General features: G+C 36.5%; 1 protein-coding gene across 13 annotated transcripts; it reads left to right on the plus strand.

The window, feature by feature from the left end:
* The first annotated feature begins 5,478 nt into the window (after nt 1-5,478).
* phf20l1 (PHD finger protein 20 like 1) lies at nt 5,479-20,658 on the plus strand. 13 transcript variants are annotated; one of them, XM_079894007.1, is made up of 25 exons: nt 5,479-5,620; nt 5,736-5,822; nt 6,569-6,714; nt 7,120-7,288; nt 7,519-7,614; nt 8,595-8,679; nt 8,934-9,022; nt 9,517-9,709; nt 9,912-10,187; nt 10,708-10,772; nt 10,858-11,083; nt 11,180-11,314; nt 11,983-12,177; nt 12,390-12,449; nt 12,547-12,837; nt 12,951-13,133; nt 13,232-13,288; nt 13,373-13,474; nt 13,702-13,842; nt 14,034-14,218; nt 14,419-14,518; nt 16,256-16,451; nt 16,837-17,080; nt 17,172-17,337; nt 19,293-20,658. In XM_079894007.1, the coding sequence occupies exons 3-25, from the start codon at nt 6,632-6,634 to the stop codon at nt 19,433-19,435; spliced, it is 3,480 nt and encodes a 1,159-aa protein (XP_079750133.1). In that variant the 5' UTR covers nt 5,479-5,620; nt 5,736-5,822; nt 6,569-6,631; the 3' UTR covers nt 19,436-20,658. The 13 variants fall into 13 exon arrangements, with proteins under 13 accessions (XP_079750133.1, XP_079750126.1, XP_079750134.1 ...); XM_079894005.1 differs by having other exon boundaries at nt 5,537-5,620; nt 9,514-9,709; XM_079894000.1 differs by lacking the exon at nt 5,736-5,822 and having other exon boundaries at nt 5,501-5,620; nt 9,514-9,709.
* The last annotated feature ends 275 nt before the right edge of the window (nt 20,659-20,933 follow it).

Consider the following 20,933-nt stretch of genomic DNA (forward strand, 5'->3'; position numbering starts at 1 on the left):
CCTATTGCTTTTAAAAATGATACCAGTGTTGCATTGTGCTTGAGTTTCTGTTACATTTAGCCACACCAAATCAAAGAAATTGAACAAAGTCACACAACAGAGGAAAGCACCGCAAGTTGTCCATTAAAACTTAAATAAAATGTCCACACAATTTTCACCAAATATGTTAAAATGTTGACACCAAAATTTTAATCTATTGATTTTTAGAGTTTTGGTAAATTAGAGAATTATGGGAGATTTACCATAATGGTTGCAAAAAAAATTATTTATTAAATATAGTGAAGTATATAGGCTATTTAATACAAATTTCTATAGTTGTCATTTTAAACTTGGATTAATATCACATAATATTTCTTAAAAAATACCCCATGTGTTCCTTTAAAGAAATTTGTATCAGTAACTCATACTGAACAATTAGGCCTAAATGTTTGTATTTTTTTTTATATATATATATATTTTTTAATTCAAATTACATTTATAGCACAGGTTTTGAGCCACATGTGAATTAAACAAATTGTCACTTGAACGACATTTCACATTATAACAGAGGTTATGAGTTGAAGTAAAAGGGTTCTTTCCCTTTACAACCAAACAAACAAAACACAAAGTGGTTGATTATTAATCGCATATCAGTGTGCGGTGCACATGCAAGCACAGAAATAAGTTCATTGTTTTGAATAAAAACTATGTGTTCTTGGTCACCTGAACTTAAAATACTGTGTTTTGTTTACTTTCCCCTCTTTAGTTTAGTTCTGGCAAGCAATTTTGTCTTTTCTTATTTTCCATTTGTCAGCAGATCAACACGAATGTGGAGATTCGGACATTGAGCAATAAAGTTATAAATTAATACAATTCTCAAACTGCCAGATAATTGAAGTTTCTTAAACACATTATGTCTTAAAGGAGAAGTTCACTTTTAAAATGAAAATTCTGTCATCATATACTCACCCTCATGTTGTTTCAAAGCTGTATGAATTTCTTTCTTCTGCTGAACAGAAAGGAAGATATTTAGAAGAATATCAGTAACCAGACAGTTTTTGGGTCCCATTGACTTCCATAGTATATTTTTTCCTACTATGGAAGTCAATGGGACCCAAAAACTGTCTGGTGAGGGTGAGTATATGATGACAGAATTTTCATTTCAACTTCTCCTTTAAGAAAATAGTTCACCTGCATTTTTTTGCAAGACTATTCACTCTCATTAACATGTCAAAAGGCATTGATAAATTACAATACTAATAAGATAAAGAGAAATATATATTTTCCCTATAGTTTTAAACGGCAGAACCTTTACATTAGTTCTATTGTGTGAGTTGTTTTAATTTTTTTAATCCAACCCCTTTAAGATATTTCTATTAAACATTGCCTGATCTTGGGTAAGGCATGGCATAACAAATGAGCATAATTATTAAGCAATGGCTATTTCGTATTTCCAAATAGCCAACCTCTTTGGCAAATTTATTTGCTATACGCAATCATTTAATTGTGCAGTCCTGATCTCAGCCAAAAAACACTGCCTCTGCAAGTCATGTTTGTTTAGATGAATCAGCATGAATTAAGCTTTTGGTAAAGGGAATCACATGCAGGATGTATAAAATGCTCTGGTAACAAAATCTCATTAGATTCTCCGAAGCTTCTGTTTGCTGTGAAACATGATGTCCTTGACTGCACTGGGGCTGCTTCTCCATGTTGAGCATGTTGAGCATGGCTGAATCCTCATGGGGCAAATGTACAGAACATTTACAAATCTTGTTCAATTTTGCTTTGCATAAAAGTAATCACTTACTACATTGTCTGCATCTTCTCTTGTTACATTTTTTATTAAATTAAGCCTCAATTTTTTAAATTTATGGTTCACATTCAGGGAATGATTTTCTTTTTATCATATTGAATCTCTTGCAGAGAATGGGCCCTACATGTTTGACCTTTCCAATAAGTCTGATTTAAACAAACTCTACAACTCCAAAGTGTATATGGCAGAACTGTTCACCAGGCCTCTGGAGTGAATGCCTGTCCAAATATGCATATTGAGCCCCTCAGGAGTCAGGTAAAAATAAGATAATACAGGGGTTCTCAACTCTGGCCCCCGAGATCCAATTTCCTACAGGGTTTAGCTTCTCCAACCCTAATCAAACACACCTGGACAAGCTAATAGTGATCAAGGTCTTTTGGATTACTAGAAAGTTACAGGATGGTGAGTTTGATCAAGGTTGGAACTAAACTCTGCACTTTCTCAGAAAAAAAGGTACAAAAGCTGTCCCTGGAATGGTACTCTTCAAAAAGGTTCTAATAAAGTATGTACCATTTAGGTACTAATATGTAGATTTTTGGTACCAATATGGCCTACCTCATATGCACTCTTTAGGTGCACCTTTTGAAAAGGTACCACCCCATTGACAGCTTTTATACCTTTTTTTTCTGAGAGTGCAGGAAAGTGGGCCTCGAGGGACCCCTAATATAGTTCTGTAACTGTATCTTGTGTTATTTATTTACATTTAGCAGACACTTTAATCCAAATCGACTTACAAATGAGAAGAACAAAAGAAGCAATCAAACCAACAATGGGGCAACAACATGCCCCAGTCCCAGTTAGTCTAGCACAGTTCATGTAGCAAGTTTTTAAAATAAATAAATAAATCAAATATAGACAGAATAGCAAAAGAATAGAATAGTAAGTGTTGGTATTAGTGTTAACGGGTCATTCATGTCATTCCACCAGCAGGGAACAGTCAAGGTAAACATCAGTGAAAGTGATTTTGTGCCTCTTCATGGTGCACAAAAGGCTCAATACATTACACTTGCATGTCTTCTGCTGGTTCTGCTTTTAGAGTGACTCTGGAAGACGGCACTAAAATGGCTGATCCATAAAGGAAATTACTTTGGCAAATCGTCCTGTTGTTGTGGATGGCCGTCAAGCAGAATGTATTTCTGCAGTATTTCTGCAAAGCTCATATTTGTGCAACAGGACATTATTTTATTTATTGATGTGAATAGATTAACATCCTTTTAAGTGAATGAAAGTTTATGTTTTTGGAGATACGAGAATATACCCATGACATAAATGTATTTAATATCTGATGCACTCTAATCATTTTGGTTTTTGCTTAACCTATAGTTTTATTTTTATTTTTTTATTAAACAGTTTAAAGAACAAAAAGATTTCCGTAGGAGCAAGACTGTCTGATTTCGTAAAGGCTGGAGGAGCGGAGTACAAACCTTTGTTTGATAACTGCCATAATGCAACCGACCTGATGATGGGGATTAAATGAAGGGTTAAATTCATTACATTCATTGCAACTACAATGTAAATGTGTTGCATGTGCTTCATTTTATTGTTATCAATTTGATTAAAGTTGTTACTGAATATTGTGACACATACTGCCATGTTAAATCCATTTTAAATGTTTTATTTTGTTTCAATGTATTGTAGCTAGCCTATATTTGTCTTTTTTAATATAATGAATGACATAATGAACAGAATTTTTTTTTTTTGTAAATAAAGCTGCTGAGCTGCAGATGGTGACAGATGTTCATGTGTCCCTGAATTTATCCATGAGTCATAAATGTCTGCAAAACAAAGCAAACGGCTGTGCAATGTATGTATGATCGGGGAAGATGACCACTTATATAGATAAAAATATATATATAGCATGTGCACGATGATGATGCATCATCCAATGTGTTATTAATTGGAAACATTTGTTAATTTAGTTCTCATAACACAAAAATTGTAATTATTCAAACCTGGGGCAATAAATTTAATTGCATATTTTTAATTGAATGTATGCCATAATAACAATGTAAATTCAAATTGGAATGATTTCAATTAATTAGCCTAAAGGTTTTAATAATTAGTGAAGAAGTCTAAAATGTACATCTAACTCATGCAATTACTGAATAATAACCCCATGAATTACATCATATTTTAAAATAATTAAATAATTATTACATATTAAAATATAAATGTCCCAATTCTAACCCTAATTCTTTTTAACTCAAAATAAAAACAATATATTAACATTAATGTGTCCACAAACCCTTATTAGAAAATAGACTCAAAAACGTTTGATATTACAAATAGCTACGTCATAGGTAAGGTCACTATTTTCCAGAGACACAAAAATCAATTAACCTCAAAACTGTTTCGACTGACTAAATCTCATGATGATATTTAGATTAAAGGTGCATTGCGCAAGTCTCTGAGTTTTTGCAGAACTATGCCCCCTTCTGGCGACACACGAAACTGCAACCAGAGTTGTGCACGCGGTTACATGGAGTTTGCGTTGGGGTTTGGGATGAACTAGAAGCCGGTCTCTTTGAATCCATCTTCTACTTTTGCAAAAGTCGCTCGAGTTGTCTTCGCTGATGCGGATAATGGCGGCGAATACACAAACCTGCCAGACATTTTTTTTATTTATTTTTTTATTGAAATAAATGATTCAAGAAACAGTGATTCCAGCAATTTAGCATACATCAGCAATGCTTCAGAAGACAAATATCACACCTTTAGACACATTGACAAGTCATCACAAAAAACAAAACAAAATAAATAAAAAATAAATAAATAATATAATACAAAGAAGAAGAAAAAAAAAATTAAATAAATATTTCCTCCTTTTTCCTAATTAGACATTCAATATTCATATAGTTTAGTAAACATAGTGGGGACATTACAGTATCAAGAATTTCTCCATAAATTTTAACAAAATTTCATTCTTTTTATTTTTAATTAATTTTAACGATTTCTTTAGCGATTCCATCTCAATTAAGAATAAATTACATTTAGGTATGCATTTTGCAAATTTTTGTTTATGGATGTAATATTTACCATGCAAGATGTAAAAGTTCACCACATATTCAAACATTTTGCTTCTGTGAACCTGCCAGACATAACCAGGTGAGCGTGAACGCGCATGACGTCACGCCCAGTCGATTCCGTCCCGAATCCCTCTTATTTATTTTACTGTACAGGATTATAGAGGCAATCGCAGTGATCATAGAAGGGGTCATTCAGCCCATCAGGCAATTGTTTAAGCATGTATGGGTTAGAAAAACGGGTATTTTTAACATGAAAAGTTGCTTAATGCACCTTTAAATTGCAAAATTTAGAAGAGCAGTAGAGCACCATTCATTAATATATGGTCAAGAGAGAACACAACTGGATTTTCCAAAGAAAGACAGCCGTGAGTGTGTTTAACACTGGAATAATTTGAACAGTTCATTGTAAACGGTCTGTATAACGTTAACGTTAACGTTACCAGGATTGGGCAAAATTCTGAGTTCAAAATGTTCTCCCTTTCAATTCATGTGAATACTTTGATTCAAGAAAACGCAGCAGTCACAACAACAGAAGATCTAACACACGCACCCAAACAAAAACATTTGACACTACAACAGAGGTGGTCGATTTAGTACGGTTCTGCCTCTTTAAATACAAAACAAACAAAACACAAAGCGTCTGAATATCGATCACGTGTTAGTCTGTGGTGCGCGTACCTTCAGGCATTTTGTGCGTCGCGTGCGTGCGCGCCCACGTCCAGTTTGGGTAAAAGTAACTGAGCTTGAATGATCACAATACACCATAGGAATTAATTGCTATTCTCTAAATGAATTTGCTAAGGTAAATCTATATGTCACACGTATAGCGGATACCAGAAAGCAACTGTCACTCTTCGAGTTGGTTTAACAAAGATGAAAACTGGCCTGTCATTTTTTTTCTCTTTTTTTGCACATAGTTTTATCCCCTCGGAACGGTTTAGCTAGTCAGCTGGTACAGCATTAGCTGTTTGGCTAGTTCTGCTGTGCTAACTGGACAATGAGAGGTTTGACTTGAAGTTTCATCTTTGTAATATTGAACTGTAATATTTATGCTCAAGGGTTTTGTAGTTCTTTAAGGAGAAAACTTGACAATTATATTCAGGCAGCATAAAATTTGAGAAGAAGCTCGTTAGCCAATACCTAGCATTAGCGAGCTATGATAATCCAGGTAAAAGAGTCATTTACCCTCTTATTTTATTGGATTTTCCCCCCACTTTTACATTTGTATCTAGCTATTTGAGGGTTCCGTTTTCCGTATAGGGTAACCTTTTTTTTTTTAACATAGCGATTTAATTTTTTCGCTAGGCAGTCATAAGTGGAGTGTAGTAGCTGAATAGCTCAATAAGCTACTGTCCAGCCAGAAAACTTTGATTATATATATTTGCTTGATTTCTGTTGTTTGCATTTGATGCTATTTCGTGACACGTTAAGTGTGCAAACGTTTGGAAAATATCCCTGATATGAGTGTATCAGAATACAGTAGGGCAATCAAAGGCCTGGTTTAGGGTACATTTTGCCAGCTGGTAAAATAGTTGAGCATATTTTCTTTAATCAGCTTACGTGAAACCGTGCAGTTTATTGATAAATCTACAAATACTACCAATGCAATGCATGATTTAGGAGTGAAATATTTGTTTTTTTTTTATTTAAAGTTGGTATAAAGAATGTCAAATGTCAAGCATTTGTTCATGCAATATAGTTCAGCTGATTTATGTTCATAGACTCATAGATAATTTCTTTACATTCACAGGTCCGTCCACAGGACGAAAGAGCATTTGTGTCTTGAGGAAGATCTGGTAAGAGTACACTCAAAATGAGCAAGAAACCTCCAAATCGACCAGGGATCTCTTATGAGGTTGGTGCCAGGGTTGAGGCCCAGGACTACCTGCAAAAATGGTATGAATTAATTTAGCTTTTCAAACTGGGGTCTGGGAACTCGCAGGTGGCTGAGATAAATAAAATAAATGAATGAAGAATAATTAAAATAAGTAAATTCATTATTTAAAAAATAAATAGCTCTAAATGTCTAGAACTAAAAAAATAGAAGTAATATTAACAAAATATTTTCCAAATTATATTTTTACACATGTATAATATAAATGTTTCACAATATAAACCAGGTCTTTATACAAGAAACTATATTAGTATGGGTTCAATGGGGGCATCTAAAAGATAAAAACCCTTGTGTAAGAGCAGTGTTACGTTTCCGTTATTAAAGCTTTAGTTATTTACAGTGCATTTTGTTGTTTTTCAAGTTATCTATCAATGATCTGATCTTTTTTTTAAATGCTGTCTTCACAGGTACCCTTCACGTATCGAGAAGATTGATTATGATGAGGGAAAGATGCTTGTGCATTTTGACCGTTGGAGCCATAGGTACGACGAATGGATTCTCTGGGACAGCAACAGACTTCGGCCATTAGAGAGACCGGCACTCCGCAAAGAGGGTCTCAAAGAAGAGGAGGTGTCTGTATGTTTGCAGTACTTCCTATTGTCAGATATGTTTATGGTCTGAACTGTCTAGGATGACTTGGCAAGCATGAGAAATGCAGGGTCCTTTGTGGGCTGTTAGAGTATGTCTTCATAGTGCCAAATGAAGTTTTTCAGCTGCTAAACTTAACATTATTGAAGTTTTCAGCCACTCATTTGTTAATGAGATGAGTGATTGATTAATTCTTGTCTTACAAACATTTCTGCCAGGAGAGTTTCAGCGAGATGAGAGCATCTCGCCTTCGTGAGCTTCCTGGAAGTACAGAGAGCACAGAGGACCAAAAAGACTTACCTCAGCAGAGACAAGTACATACCTCAATTGCCCATCTACCTTGATCTGGCTCTCTCAACTGCTTGTCCCATCATTGTTTGGGTTTTTCCTCCATCTACATAGCCAAAACCTTTTAATGTTTTGTTGGGCCACAAACAATCATCCATTTAAAAAAATAAACAGGCCTTTGTGACTTATATTTAAAAAGAGGTTAAATACACTACTTGCACTACTGTTCAAAAGTTTGGGGTCAGTAAGATTTTGTAAAGTGAAATAAGTCTCTTGCTGACTGAGGCTGCATTTATATTATTCAAATACAGTAAAAATGGTTATACTTTGAAATTGAATTGCCATTTAAAATATCTGTTTTCCATTTAACATATTTTGAAATGTAATTGATTCCTGTGCTGAATTTTTAGCAGCCATTACTCCAGTCTTCGGTGTCTCATGATCGTTCAGTAATATTTTAACTATGCTGGATTTAGTGTTCAATTAGAATGTCTTATTTTTATGTTGACAACCTATGTGCTTCATAATATATATTTTTGGAAACCCTTTTTAGGATTCTTTGATGAATAGAATAGAAAATAACAGATTTTTTTGTAACAACATAAAAAAAAACACCCCCCAAACTTTTGAATGGTGTTTTTTTTTTTTTTTTTTTTTTTTTTTTTAAAGAGAGAAAGCCTTCCTTTCTGATGTATAGACATAAAAAAAAATTATTAGAGCTAGAATTATAATTAAGAATCTTAAAATACAGTTGAAGCTTCTTTGGTTTTCTTGAATTTAATTTTCACTAGTATCTGTGTGGTTGCTTAACTACTGTTATCAGCTTGCCAGGTATTACATGAAATAATCAGAGGTTTTCTGTGTGTCCATCACAGTTTGTTCTGCTCTAACCATTCACTTTTATGACCACAGCACATCCCATATCTTCAATACAGGCTTGGCTGAATTTATCTTGGTGTGTTGACTAATTAATTGCATGTCTATTCTGTTTTTGTTTCATCTTTAGGAATTGAGAGATGGTGAGGAGGTGCTTGCCCGGTGGACAGATTGCCGCTACTACCCTGCCAAGATTGAAAGTATCAACAAGGAAGGTAAGGTCATCTTGCTGACCCTTCTGGGCAGAAACATACTTCTGTCAGTATGCAATTCAAAAAGGTGTTAAATTTGATTAAATGGTCTTCAAATGCATAGGGAAAAGTGTTCTCAAATGCTATTTTGAAAAGCATAGGATTTACCTGAATGCCTACACAGTAATGCCTTCACACAATAATGTTTATTTGAATCAAATCGAAAGACTCCGATGTATAAAAAGGCACTGATTTGCTGTTATTTTTTTGTACTTTAGGCACTTACACTGTACAGTTTTATGATGGAGTCATTCGCTGTGTAAAAAGAATCCATATCAAGTCCATGCCAGAAGATGCAAAAGGACAAGTAAGTTTATTAAAGTGATTTCACAGAGAGTCCTCATCAGTTCTGTTTAATTAACAAATAGGTTTTCCTGAAGTTTAATAGATGGTTTTGGACATGCGTTGCTACACTGCTAGATAACTGTTGCATGACCTATGACAATCAATTCTAAGCATGATGCTTTATAGTTAATCGTATATTTTAGTGTGGCCATCTATAGTATTGTCCTTGACCTCTTCCTCTCTTTCAGAAGGTAAAATGCATGATGTCAATCGTGAATAATATTTGAAGACAAGCAGCTGGTCTACACAGCTTACAGTTGCATCTTTGTGCCAATCAGGCAGCTCAGGGATGCCAAATCACTTTATTCTACCTCCTCAGTTAACTTTACTACATTATTAATGCTTAAAAAGCTTTTTTTATTTTTTATGTTTTTTACGTTTGCCATGACAAGAAGTATATTTGTGACCTGACCATGTCAGATGTGACTGATAGTGTATTGGTTTGTGTTCAAGCAGGACTGGATCGCTCTGGTGAAGGCTGCCTCAGCTGCAGCCAAGAATAAAGGAGGGAACAGACCACGTACCAGTGCCAACAGCAACAAGGACCGAGAGGACAGGAGAGAACAACGTTCGGATGAAGAGCTTGATGATGATGATGATGATGACGACGATGACGACGATGATGATGATAGTGAATCAGAGAAACTTGGTATGTGGTTTGTTAGGACTTGTCTTGCCTAATTAATTGTAGTTTCTAGACATTTTATGGTGACGTTATTGCCTACTGATCTGTGTTCACTTACATATCTTTCATAAACCTTTTTCATTTGGTTGGAGCCTGATCTTAAATCAACACTTCATTCATTTTGAGCAGCAACATCAACCTTATGTCTATTTCCTTGTTTACACAGCAGACCTAGACTCAGAAGAGGAGGACAGCAAGCCGGCTATTGAGGAGGACAGCAAGCCGGCTATTGAGGAGGACAGCAAGCCGGCTATTGAGGAGGACAGCAAGCCAGCTATTGAGGAGGACCGCAAGCCAGCTATTGAGGAGGACAGTAAGCCGGCTGTTGAGGAGGACAGTAAGCCGGCTGCTGAGGAGCTTGAATCAGCTACAGCAAAGAGGAGGAGCAAAAGACAAGGCAACTCGTGTGGCAGTAAAAGGACTCGTCTCAGCAAAGGGACAGGTAAACATTAGCAGGAGTAACAACCCACAACAAGGCTTAGTTTCCAGAGTTTATGACAATAAATAGTTTCTAGCTAATCTGAACATGCAGTCAACCCTATAGAGCAGGGGTCTGCAACCTATGCGTGCGAATGTGTAATCGCTGACACTTGGGCAAAAGCGTGAGAGGTGTATGTATTTAATTTAAAGTAACTTCCACCTGCATACAGATCTAAATTTTGAGCTAATCATTCCTCATAGTAACACAGCTTGTTTAAGTTAGGAGCTATAAATACTATTAAAGTGTGATGATAAATTGCGCAAGTCAACAAAAGTGTGCAGATCAAGCATGTATCAACAAGTTAAGTTCATTTGACTGACAGCTTACAGTTTGTTCTGCTGTTTTTGCTGTGCTTGGCTTTGAGAAAAAAGTTAATGCTACAATCATGGCTTCTATATTTCCTAAATAAACTGTGATACTGATTCAGCAGTGTGTAGTGATTAAGATATTTTAAGTGTGCTTTTCGTTTCTAATCATCAAGGATGTGCTGACACTGAGTCTGAATGCAAAGCAGAGTCAAAAGAGTTTCCAGTAACATCACAGCAGGTATAGATGAAACTGACATACTGTTATCAACATGATGATCACTGTAGTACACACACTGTGTCATGTTTACGTCTCCATCCCTCAGAAAGTGTCAGGTGCAGAGGCTAGTCCAGTTGAAGAGAAATCCCAGTCTGTCAGTGCCCAAAGAACCCCAGCATCCCTCTCTAGCCCATCCCTGTGCAAGTCTCGCTCAAGAAGACTTAAACACGACTCGGGAGAGTCCACCTCTAGCAGTCAGAACACAACCGCAGCCCCCGAACCCAGTCCTTCATCCATTTCGACACACACCCTTCCAGACAGCACACACACTGGTGGGTCAGCCAGAGAGCAGTAGTAATTTTTATATATTCTTAATATTTCATAATGTATTGATGATGATAATAATATGCATGTCTGTTTCCGCATAGCCCCTTCCAACTCCCCCCAGAGAAGGAGACGGTCTCAGCGTCTAGCGACAAGCTCTGACCAGGCTTACCCCTCTTCACCACACATGAGGGATTCCATCACTCAACCTCCTCCCCCAGATGGCTCTCAGAAACCTGGTGAGAGACACGAACTATGCAGAGCTTATGGCATAATAAAGCACTAAAAATACAGTTTTCAAAACTTTGGGGTCGGTAAGGTTTTTCAGATGTTTTTGAAAGGAGTGTCATGCTCACCAAGGCTGTATTTATTTGATTAAAAATACAGATTTATTTTAATAAAATGTAATTGATTTTTGGGATGGCAAAGCTGAATTTTCAGCATCATAACTCAAGTTTTAAGTGTCACATGATCCTTCAGAAATCATTCTAATATTCTGATTTGGTGGGGTTTTTTATGTTAAAAACAGTTGTGCTGTTTATTTTTGTGGAAACTGATACATTTTTGTTATATTATAATTATAATATCACATTATAAATGAGTTGTGCTGTTTATTTTTGTGGAAACTGATCATTTTTTTTAAATATTATAATTATAATATCACATTATAAATGTATTTACTGTCACTTTTGTCACATATAACTGACAGTATATACTGTCACATATAAATCTTGTCAATATAAATCATACTGACCCCAAATTTTTGAGCAAAATATAAATCATACTGACCCCAAATTTTTGAGCAAATTTTAAACATGCTGTTTTTCAATTGTGCTACTCTAGAATTGTCTGTTATGACATTTGATAATTATCCATGATTGACCTGTTTAAATCTTGCATTTTAAAGCACTCTCTTTTGAAGAAGACAGCAGCACTGCAGTTAAAACAGAAGCTTCTTCACAAAAGCCAGTTTCAGGAAGCCCATCCACAGCTCCTCCCACTGGCAGTGTTCAGTCTCCAATCACTGAGAAGGACAAGATGACAGACATGTTGCCCAATAATCAAACAACACTTGAAGGGAACTCACCTTCTGTAGTGACAGGTAGGTTGGCCATGTAACCATAGCATTGAATGCCTTTATTATGTTTCTCCATGAAGCTTTTAAAGGACACTTGTTTTTGTGGATATAGTAAACAGCAAAGTTGACTAACCAGGATATTTAGAAAATATCAACAGTAGATTTTAAATCCTGTAATGCTACTTGGATTTTGTTATATTTAAAAACTATTCATTATCTTCTCATTTTGTGTCCAGCTGCAAGTCAGAAAGCTCCTTACAGGACTCCTAAAGCCAACAAACATGCCAGAGAGCCAAGTATGAATCATCACCTGCCTTCCACTCACTTCATTCAGATACTGCAATTTAAAACTCTCTCTCTCTTTTTTAATCTAACTTTCTCCTTCCTCCTCAGTTATAAACAGCAAGAAGTCTGATGACCCCAGTGCTCCCAATGAGTCTCTAATAGACCTGGACCATAATAAATTCAAGTGTAAAGTCCTTGGATGCTCTAAAGCCTTCCGGAAAGCAAAGCTGCTGGACTATCACCTGAAGTACTATCATAACACTGAGAAAGAAATGGACAGCGAGGTCTGCTCACCAGACAGGGTGGGCCGCACCAGGGCCACATCTGCTTCCATGCCTACAAGCACCTTGTCAGATATCCCAGATAACAAGAGACGCAGGACCGTCTCTACTTCTTCCTGTAGGTTCCCTTGTTGTTATTTGTCAGGATCATCAATCAAATGGTTATTAAATTTACAGTTGAACAATCAAACTGAATTAAAGAGAGTTCTGTTCTTTTGTTTTGTGTCCTAGCTCTGTCCTCTCAGGGCTTTATGCTTCAAATGGACAGCGCTGGCTGTGTGAGGCCTCCTAAGTTCTGTAAGAAGAAACGTTCCTCTGCCTCTGTCAGTTCAGACAGTACAGAGGTCTCCCTGCCTCCTCCAACCTTTGATAACCTCCATGACAAGATTCTCAAGAAGGACAAGCACCTGGATGGTGAGCTAATTCAGCAGATTTTAAAGATGATGAATGGAGTTCTTCCTTTTTTCCATTTTCTTTAACTGTGCATCTTATGGATGTTTTTTCTTCTTCAGGGCTTTGTATAAAGACAGAACGGAAATTCAAACTGGAGGATAAATGTCAGTTGTTTGGTGAGTTTACTGAACTTTTTTTCTTATCTCAATTTCACATTCATAAACCAGTCCTCATATCTCTTATTTCGTTCTCTGCTGTAGCGAAAAAGAGGGATAAAGACAGGAGGGACAGGAAAGATAAGGACCTTTTCCGAATTAAACAGAAGAAAAAGAAAAAAAAGAAGAAGAAATCAAAACTGCACTGTAAGTTAAGTTTTGGGTTTGCCTCAGGTTCAGAGGTCTATGTACTTACAAGCTTTACAAATAATTTAACTTTTAAATTAAATTGACTTTTAAAATTCATTAATTTGTGACTTGATTTTTTATAATTTGTCTTAAATTGCCTCATTAGTTCTAGCCATCTTGTTCAGTCCATAACGAATCGCCATTATGAACTGAGAGGGTCATATTGTTCTCATCTTTGTGCTAAGGTTACGCAGACCTGGATGAGATGTCATTGTCTTACTTGGAAAGACCGTCTTCCCCACTACATCGTTCTTCCTCTAGTGCCTTCAAGCACAGCACCTTCCAATACCCTCGTGCCATACTGTCTGTTGACCTCACCGGGGAGAGTAAGTCCTCTTATCCATTTGCACCCATTTGTAGCTACTTTCAAATAATGGCCTCATTTCATTTATAGCTTTCAGCTATTTTTTTGTGTGTTCTGTAATTAAAATAGATAGTATTCAACATGAATCTGATAACAGTGTTGTACTGTGGTGTTGAGGCTTATTTCATGTCCTAATTCCTTTTCCTATTTCAGACCTGTCAGACATCGACTTCCTGGAAGACTCAACCACTGAGAGTTTGCTGTTCAGTGGAGATGAGTATAACCAGGATCTAGACTCGATCACTATGGAGGACTTCCAGGATGAGGATGAAGTTGGTGCAGATGAAATTGTTCGCTGCATCTGTGAGATGGATGAAGAAAACGGCTTCATGATTCAGGTAGGATTACTTTTAGCAATGGCTCTTCAATAACTTTTAAATAAGTTTTATTCTGTCTGTAACGACAGTTTTATGCAAGAGACATCTTAAGTATGCTGAAATGGTTCTGAGTGCATTTTTGTTGTGTTTGTTCTGAATCTGTTGTAGTGTGGAATTGCACATAATAGTTTCTGGTAATAGGTATATTTTTCTCTGTACAGTGTGAGGAGTGTATGTGCTGGCAGCACAGTGTGTGTATGGGGCTTTTGGAAGATAGCATACCCGATCAATACATCTGTTACATCTGTCGGGACCCACCAGGTAACAACCATGCAACAAAACCACACACATGGGTCAGCAGGATGTTATAGTTTTATACTGTACTATAGTAACTAACTACAGTTATATAGTTTTGTATTCTGCTCACTACAGATGTCTAAAGTCTGTTTCTTGAATATTAATGTAAATACTAGGGCTGGGTTAAAAATATTGATTTCTCAATTTTAATCGATTCTCAGTAGGGGATATTTTTTCCACTTGATTCCTTGGCTCAAGACAATTCAATTGCACCCTATGATGCCATTTTGAATTTTCCAAAAAACCTACTTTGTCGAACTCCACCAAGGCCATTGCTCCAGATCATCGACAGACCATGCTGACAAAACGTTAAGGAATTCAAGTTGATTTGTCAAACCGTTCTCGAATAATGCGATTAGACGAATAATAACTAATTAGACGAAGTGCCTGCCAAAATTAATGTGAGGCTATATCTCTGCAACGCTTTAGCGCATTCTGACTAAAATTGGTGTGTTGTGACATACATGACTTGTGGCTACCTGCATAGTATTGGTGCTGTGCCTGGAGATATGAAAAATGGCTATTTTTGCTCATAACTTCTGAATGCTTTGGCCAATAATCACAAAACTGGTCTCTTTAGATTCAGGGTAGGATGCTGAGTTGAACGATATACCCATATCAGCTATTTTGGGCGTCGGCCATTTTGAATTTTGTAAAAAAAATGCTATATTTTACGAATGCATTGGCATATCGTTACGAAACTCAATATGTGCCTTCGGCACCATGCCCTGACAGTACTCAAAAAGTTTCGGAAATGAAATTTCCAAAAATGCTAGTAACTTTTGATTAAATTAGCCTATTGTAATGAAACTGAACTCAATAGATTCTTAGTGCCGAGAACATAGATACCAATTTTGCCATAGTCGGCCGAACTTCCTTTCCGCCATTTTGTTTTTCTTTAAAAACATACTTTTATAAAAACAAACTCATCTTTGACAGTTTGTCTGATTTTCACCAAATTCAAGTCAGATCATCTTTAGACGGTGCCGATAAAAAGTTATGGATTTCGCGTCCATAGGTGAAACCGTTCCTCAACCGTGAAAAGTTGAGGCATGGTGCCAAAAATTACTAATGTTGTATCTCTTCTCTGCAATGCTTTGGTGCATTGAAACTTTGTATGCATCGTCACCCTACTCTGACCACACCACATCAAATTCGTAACAGCGCCACCTATTGATTGAAAGTGATAAACCTTTAAATCACATTACTAGTGATTGTATGTGATTTTCAGGCATTTTGACTAAAATCATCGTATAGCCTTTTAATTGCTCGTTGTTGCAGCTGGTCTGATGCTCCCAGACATGCAGTCATGACTTGTCGTTTCTGCTTTGTGCTTGCCCTGTTAATTGCTGCATGCAGCTATATTTTGAACTGTTATCGATTCTTAAATCCCAAGCATCAATTTTGCAGCACGCCTCCCATCCAATAACTCGCAATAAGCTTTGTGCTTTGTTACTGTCAGCTTTTAAAATCTGTCAATTTTAATATGATATTCAAGCAGTAAATACCAATTTGGTGCTCTTTAATGTGGCATGCCAGAACACAGATGTTTATCCAAAGGAATCAATAATCGAATTGAATTGAATTGAAAGCTTGAGTTTCTAAATCCAATTGAATCGTGAAAGTTGTCAATACCCAGCCCTAGGAAATATAAAACTGAAGTCACTCCAGAGTTGTCACTGAAATGTTTACTTTTCTCAGGTCAGAGGTGGAGTGCTAAATATCGTCATGATAAAGACTGGCTCCAAAAGGGCCACATGTATGGCCTGTCCTTCCTCTCAGAAAACTACTCGCATCAGAACGCCAAGAAAATTGTGTCCACTCACCAGCTGCTGGCTGATGTTTACAGTGTTAAAAACCTGCTTAATGGCCTTCAGCTGAAGATGGATATATTACAGTAAGAGCCACTTTGCCTTCCCAGAAGCCTACCAACATCTTTAAATTAGGTGACATTGTGGAAATAAACTACCACAATAGTGTTTAATTACCATAATAATTATCTAAAGGTATTGCTGGAAAAGATGGATTGGTTGTGTTTTGAAGTTTATGGCCTGGTTTCACAGACTGGGTTACTTGAAAGTTACAACTTATGCAAAAGTCTTCAGTAACCGCTCAAACAGACATTTTAGTCTGGGACTAAGCCTGGTCTGTGAAACCGGAAGAGAAAAGTAAAAAAATTGTAGGCCTGTTTTTCTAGTGCTGTCGGGCTTTAAGTTGATCTGATATACAACTGTAGAAGAAAAGATGTGGGAACAATAATACGCTTATCACATTTTTTTCAGGAACAAGCATAACCCAAGTTTGCACTTGTGGGCCCGGTCTTGGGTGAACTCTGATGAGGACCAGCCTATGGGTGGGGTTCCGGACTGCCTACATTTCAAAGAGCTCCTCAACCAGAACTCAAACCCTGAAACTTATATTACCAGCGAGCACAGCTACCAGAAACCTCCCGGTACAGGCCTTGAACACGCAAGGGATGAACAGGGGATACATACAGCCGCTCAGTTTAACCTAAAGGAAGAAGAGGTAAAAAAGAACATTAAAAACTCACATCTGGTTCAAGGTAGGTGAAAGGATACAGAGTTTGAAATCAATGCTGTGTTTATGGTTTGTGTAGGTGAGCAGTGCCATTGCTTTGTCCGGCTGTGTGAATGACAGCAGCCTGGGCTCCATGGAACAGGCCAGGAACTGCCTGCAGTGGCAGATGAACCTGCTTACACACATAGAGGACATTCAGAACCAGCTGTCTGGCCGCATGGACCTCATTGAGAAAGAGCTTGATGGTAAGGGGGAGAAATATAGGAAATGTCATTGAGTCAACACATGATCAGGGTTGGTTGAATTTGTTTCTGCTGTGTCGCCGTAGATTGCCACCATGAGCTTATTTAGCTTATGTATTTGGGTCTTAAGTTTCGTGCTCATGAGCACAGTAGTGATGGCTGATGATCTAGCCTTGAAGATTTAAGAAGCAACCTTTTGATTACCTTGAGTCCTAACCACTAAACTACTATCAGTGAAAATGGCATTATCTCAGAAAGCCTGCATGTTTAAAGGGGTCGTATAATGCTTCTATTTTCAATAAGTTCATTATTTTATTTATTGGAGTGATGCACCTATATATATGACCCTGGATCACAAAACCAGTCACATGTCGCACGGGTATTTTTGTGGCAATAGCCAACAATACATTGTATGGGTCAAAATTATAAATTTTCTTTTATGCCAAAAATCATTAGGATATTAAGTAAAGATCATGTTCCATGAAGATATTTAGTAAATTTCCTACCGTAAATATATAAAACATTTATTTTTGTGAGTGAATGCAGCACAATCGTGAACATAAATGCACAACTTTAAAGGAGATTTTCACAATGTTTCGATTTTTTTTTGCATCCTCAAATTCCAGATTTTCAATAGTTGTATCTCTGCCAAATATTGTCCTATCCTAACAAACCTTACATCAATGGAAAGCTTATTTATTCAGCTTTCATATGATGTATAAATCTCAATTTCAAATAATTGACCCATGTGACTGGTTTTGTGGTCCAGGGTCACATATATAAAGACAGTCAGTTATCTTTAGAGACACATTCATATAAATCCCCACCCCCAATTTGAATGTTTATATTTTTCTTCCTATATTTCGAGCGTTGCGAACAGTGAGCTTGCTGTGCCTGGTGCAGTATTTGCTCTGCTGTGTTCTCTTCTTTGCGTCCATCTTTAGCGTGACCCGTCTCAAACTGCTCAGTAGTCTTTGTATATGGCTGGCATTGTACTTTCACAATACACTTCTCTGTAAAATGTGTACAGAGATAACTTTCTGTGCACAAGAAAACTTTTGGGTTGTACTGCTCAGGAACAGGTTTATAAATAAATCGAAACCTCTGATTCCTAATTTCATCCATTTTCAGAAGGCCAAACAAAGCGGTTTTGCTTTCGCATTCTAACACACATTGTCTCCGCGACATGACGACAACACTAAAATTCACTGAAGTGTCACCACCTTTCTTTGTATATGCCTTTGGGTGAGCATTATGCTAATATTTCACATTGTGACAGACGTTTGAGGAAGTAATATCTGATGACTTTGATCTGGAGCAGTGTTTTCTGTTAGATAGAATAAAATCCCTTTGTAGGAGACTAAGCATTGTAACTTTTCCAGATCATATACATACACAAATAGATACATACACACTAAAAGAAACATTACACACTAAAAGCAAAAGAAAACATTACAAGGCATCATATGACCCTTTTAACTGCTCTGAGGACTAGAGGTTGACCAATTCATAATTTTTGCCACTTTCAACATGAATAACAGTTTCTGTAATAATTTGAAAATTGAAAAAATTTCAAGGTAATTTTAGCCTTATTTATAGTTGAAAGTCCCAAGTTTGCACTGAATTTTTGTTTTTTATTTCCTATTGTTTTGGGGTGTGTTTTTATGTTATTTTTAGTGGATTTTATATTTAAGAAGTTATTTTTTTATTTTTAGTTGTGCAATAAACTGCACCTGATATTTCATGCCTGATGAAATATTAAGGAAATCTAATACATTACATTTTTAAACGTCATTTACATAATCTAATCTAAAACATTAATTTTCAAAAGAGATCAGTGGTGAAATGACTGACACAGCCAGAATAATTACCCAAAAAGCAACTCTTTGAGACACCTTTTTAGGGTGTTTTTGATATTTTGTTAAGGTTTCATTCTCTTTCTCCCTGTCTGTGTGAAGTGCTGGAGAGTTGGTTGGACTTCACAGGTGAATTGGAGCCCCCCGATCCCCTGGCCAGACTCCCACAGCTTAAGTGCCGCATCAAACAGCTTCTGACGGACCTGGGAAAAGTGCAGCAGATGAGCACCCTCTGCTCTGTGTGATACACACATTATAGTGTGTTTTGAGCTTCTAACACCATAACCGTTTCTTCGCACACAACTCTACTACTGGAGAAGGTGTATTCAACACTGTTCAGTAGATGCACTCTCTGTGAAGTAAATTGTTGGCCATCTTCAAGTGTAAGATAAAGAAAATTCACACTTAATGTGTGAAACAGGAACATGTCAGTGTATTTGTGCTGAGTCTAAACCACATATCTGCATAAAGATGTTTTTCTCCAAAATAGGAAGAGAATAACTATAGCGGAATAATTCTTTCACATGTTAACAGAAGGGAACATTCTCTTAAAAAAAAAAAAACTGAAGAGGTCACAACACCACACACAGATTTAAGTTTTAGCCTTTTTTGCATAAGTTAGACTCCAAAAGTAAATTTCAACTCTATTGCCACTCTGTGAGGTGAGATTTCTTAAGGAAATATGAACTTGACTCAAGTGGGTCACTGATAGCAGACTGTTTAAGAGTTCATTAGCGTTTGATGTAAAAAATAAAATAAAAATCAGTTCATAAAGGTTTTCGCCACTTAAAAAGTCACTTTGAAGTGCCAAGAAAACAGACCACCGTGATTTGGTTGCTCAGAAACGCACAGTTCAGAATTTTCACGTTTTTGAAATGAATGTTGCATTTTAGGCCAGCATTGGGTTAAGCGGTCTGATACACTGGCACTAAAGGTTCACAATGCCAACAAATTCATTAGAACAACACTTAGATAGTTTTCTTAAAACAACTCGTCTAATACTTTAGCATGTTTCTCTGCAGTCTTAATGGATGCTGTAGTGATTCACAAGAAAACAAGCTAATCTAAACGTGGACGTCCAGAGATGGGTGACTTTTCTTACTAAGGCCCGTTTATCATGTTGATACTTTGAGAATACCTACCGTGAAGTAAGCTAATCCTGAGATGGATGTAAATGCATAGAATTAAATCCATTTAGTTCATTTTTTTTTTTTTTTTTTTTAAATGTAAAATACAGTTTTTATAACTGTAAAGAAAACAACAAAAAACTAAGGCATAAAAGGATGATACTTGAAAATGCCAGTTTAATCTCAATTTCTATTAATCTGTACAAAGAGTGTTTTAGAACTTAGATTTAAAACTTGAAGTTTCTTTTGATGAAAATACCAGCTGTACATTTAAAGAGTTTATTTAAAGACCCGATGTAATTATCTGTATGTACAACTTCATTAAAAAAATATTCTCAATTTTTTGATTTTTGAATCTTGATTCAAGATAAGTTTACTCTGCTTTATATCGTGTGTGAATTTGAGTTCTTTAAAAGAGTATTTTCTTTTTTTTTTAAATATGAGGGCAACTACATAAGAGAGGTAACAACGCACAGCTCTGTTGGAAGTGGTTTTCAGAAGACTGATGAAGCTGTTTCTCCTTAAAGAAGCACTCTCAAAAGTTCAAGCTTGGCTGCTCACTTTACAATGTCCAGAATGTTCTTATTCACCACCAGGTACTTAAACCAGTTTGGAG

This window comes from Squalius cephalus (genome assembly GCF_949319135.1).
Source record: "Squalius cephalus genome assembly, chromosome: 15".
Classification (NCBI taxonomy): Eukaryota; Metazoa; Chordata; class Actinopteri; order Cypriniformes; family Leuciscidae; genus Squalius; species Squalius cephalus.

Excerpts from the sequence above, each read along its gene's own strand:
- phf20l1 (XM_079894000.1), top strand. The coding sequence starts at position 6,632 with ATGAGCAAGAAACCTCCAAATCGACCAGGGATCTCTTATGAGGTTGGT. Across the intron at positions 11,084-11,179 it reads TCCAGACAGCACACACACTG|CCCCTTCCAACTCCCCCCAG; the intron begins GTGGGTCAGCCA and ends GTTTCCGCATAG. Across the intron at positions 13,475-13,701 it reads GAAGAAATCAAAACTGCACT|GTTACGCAGACCTGGATGAG; the intron begins GTAAGTTAAGTT and ends CTTTGTGCTAAG.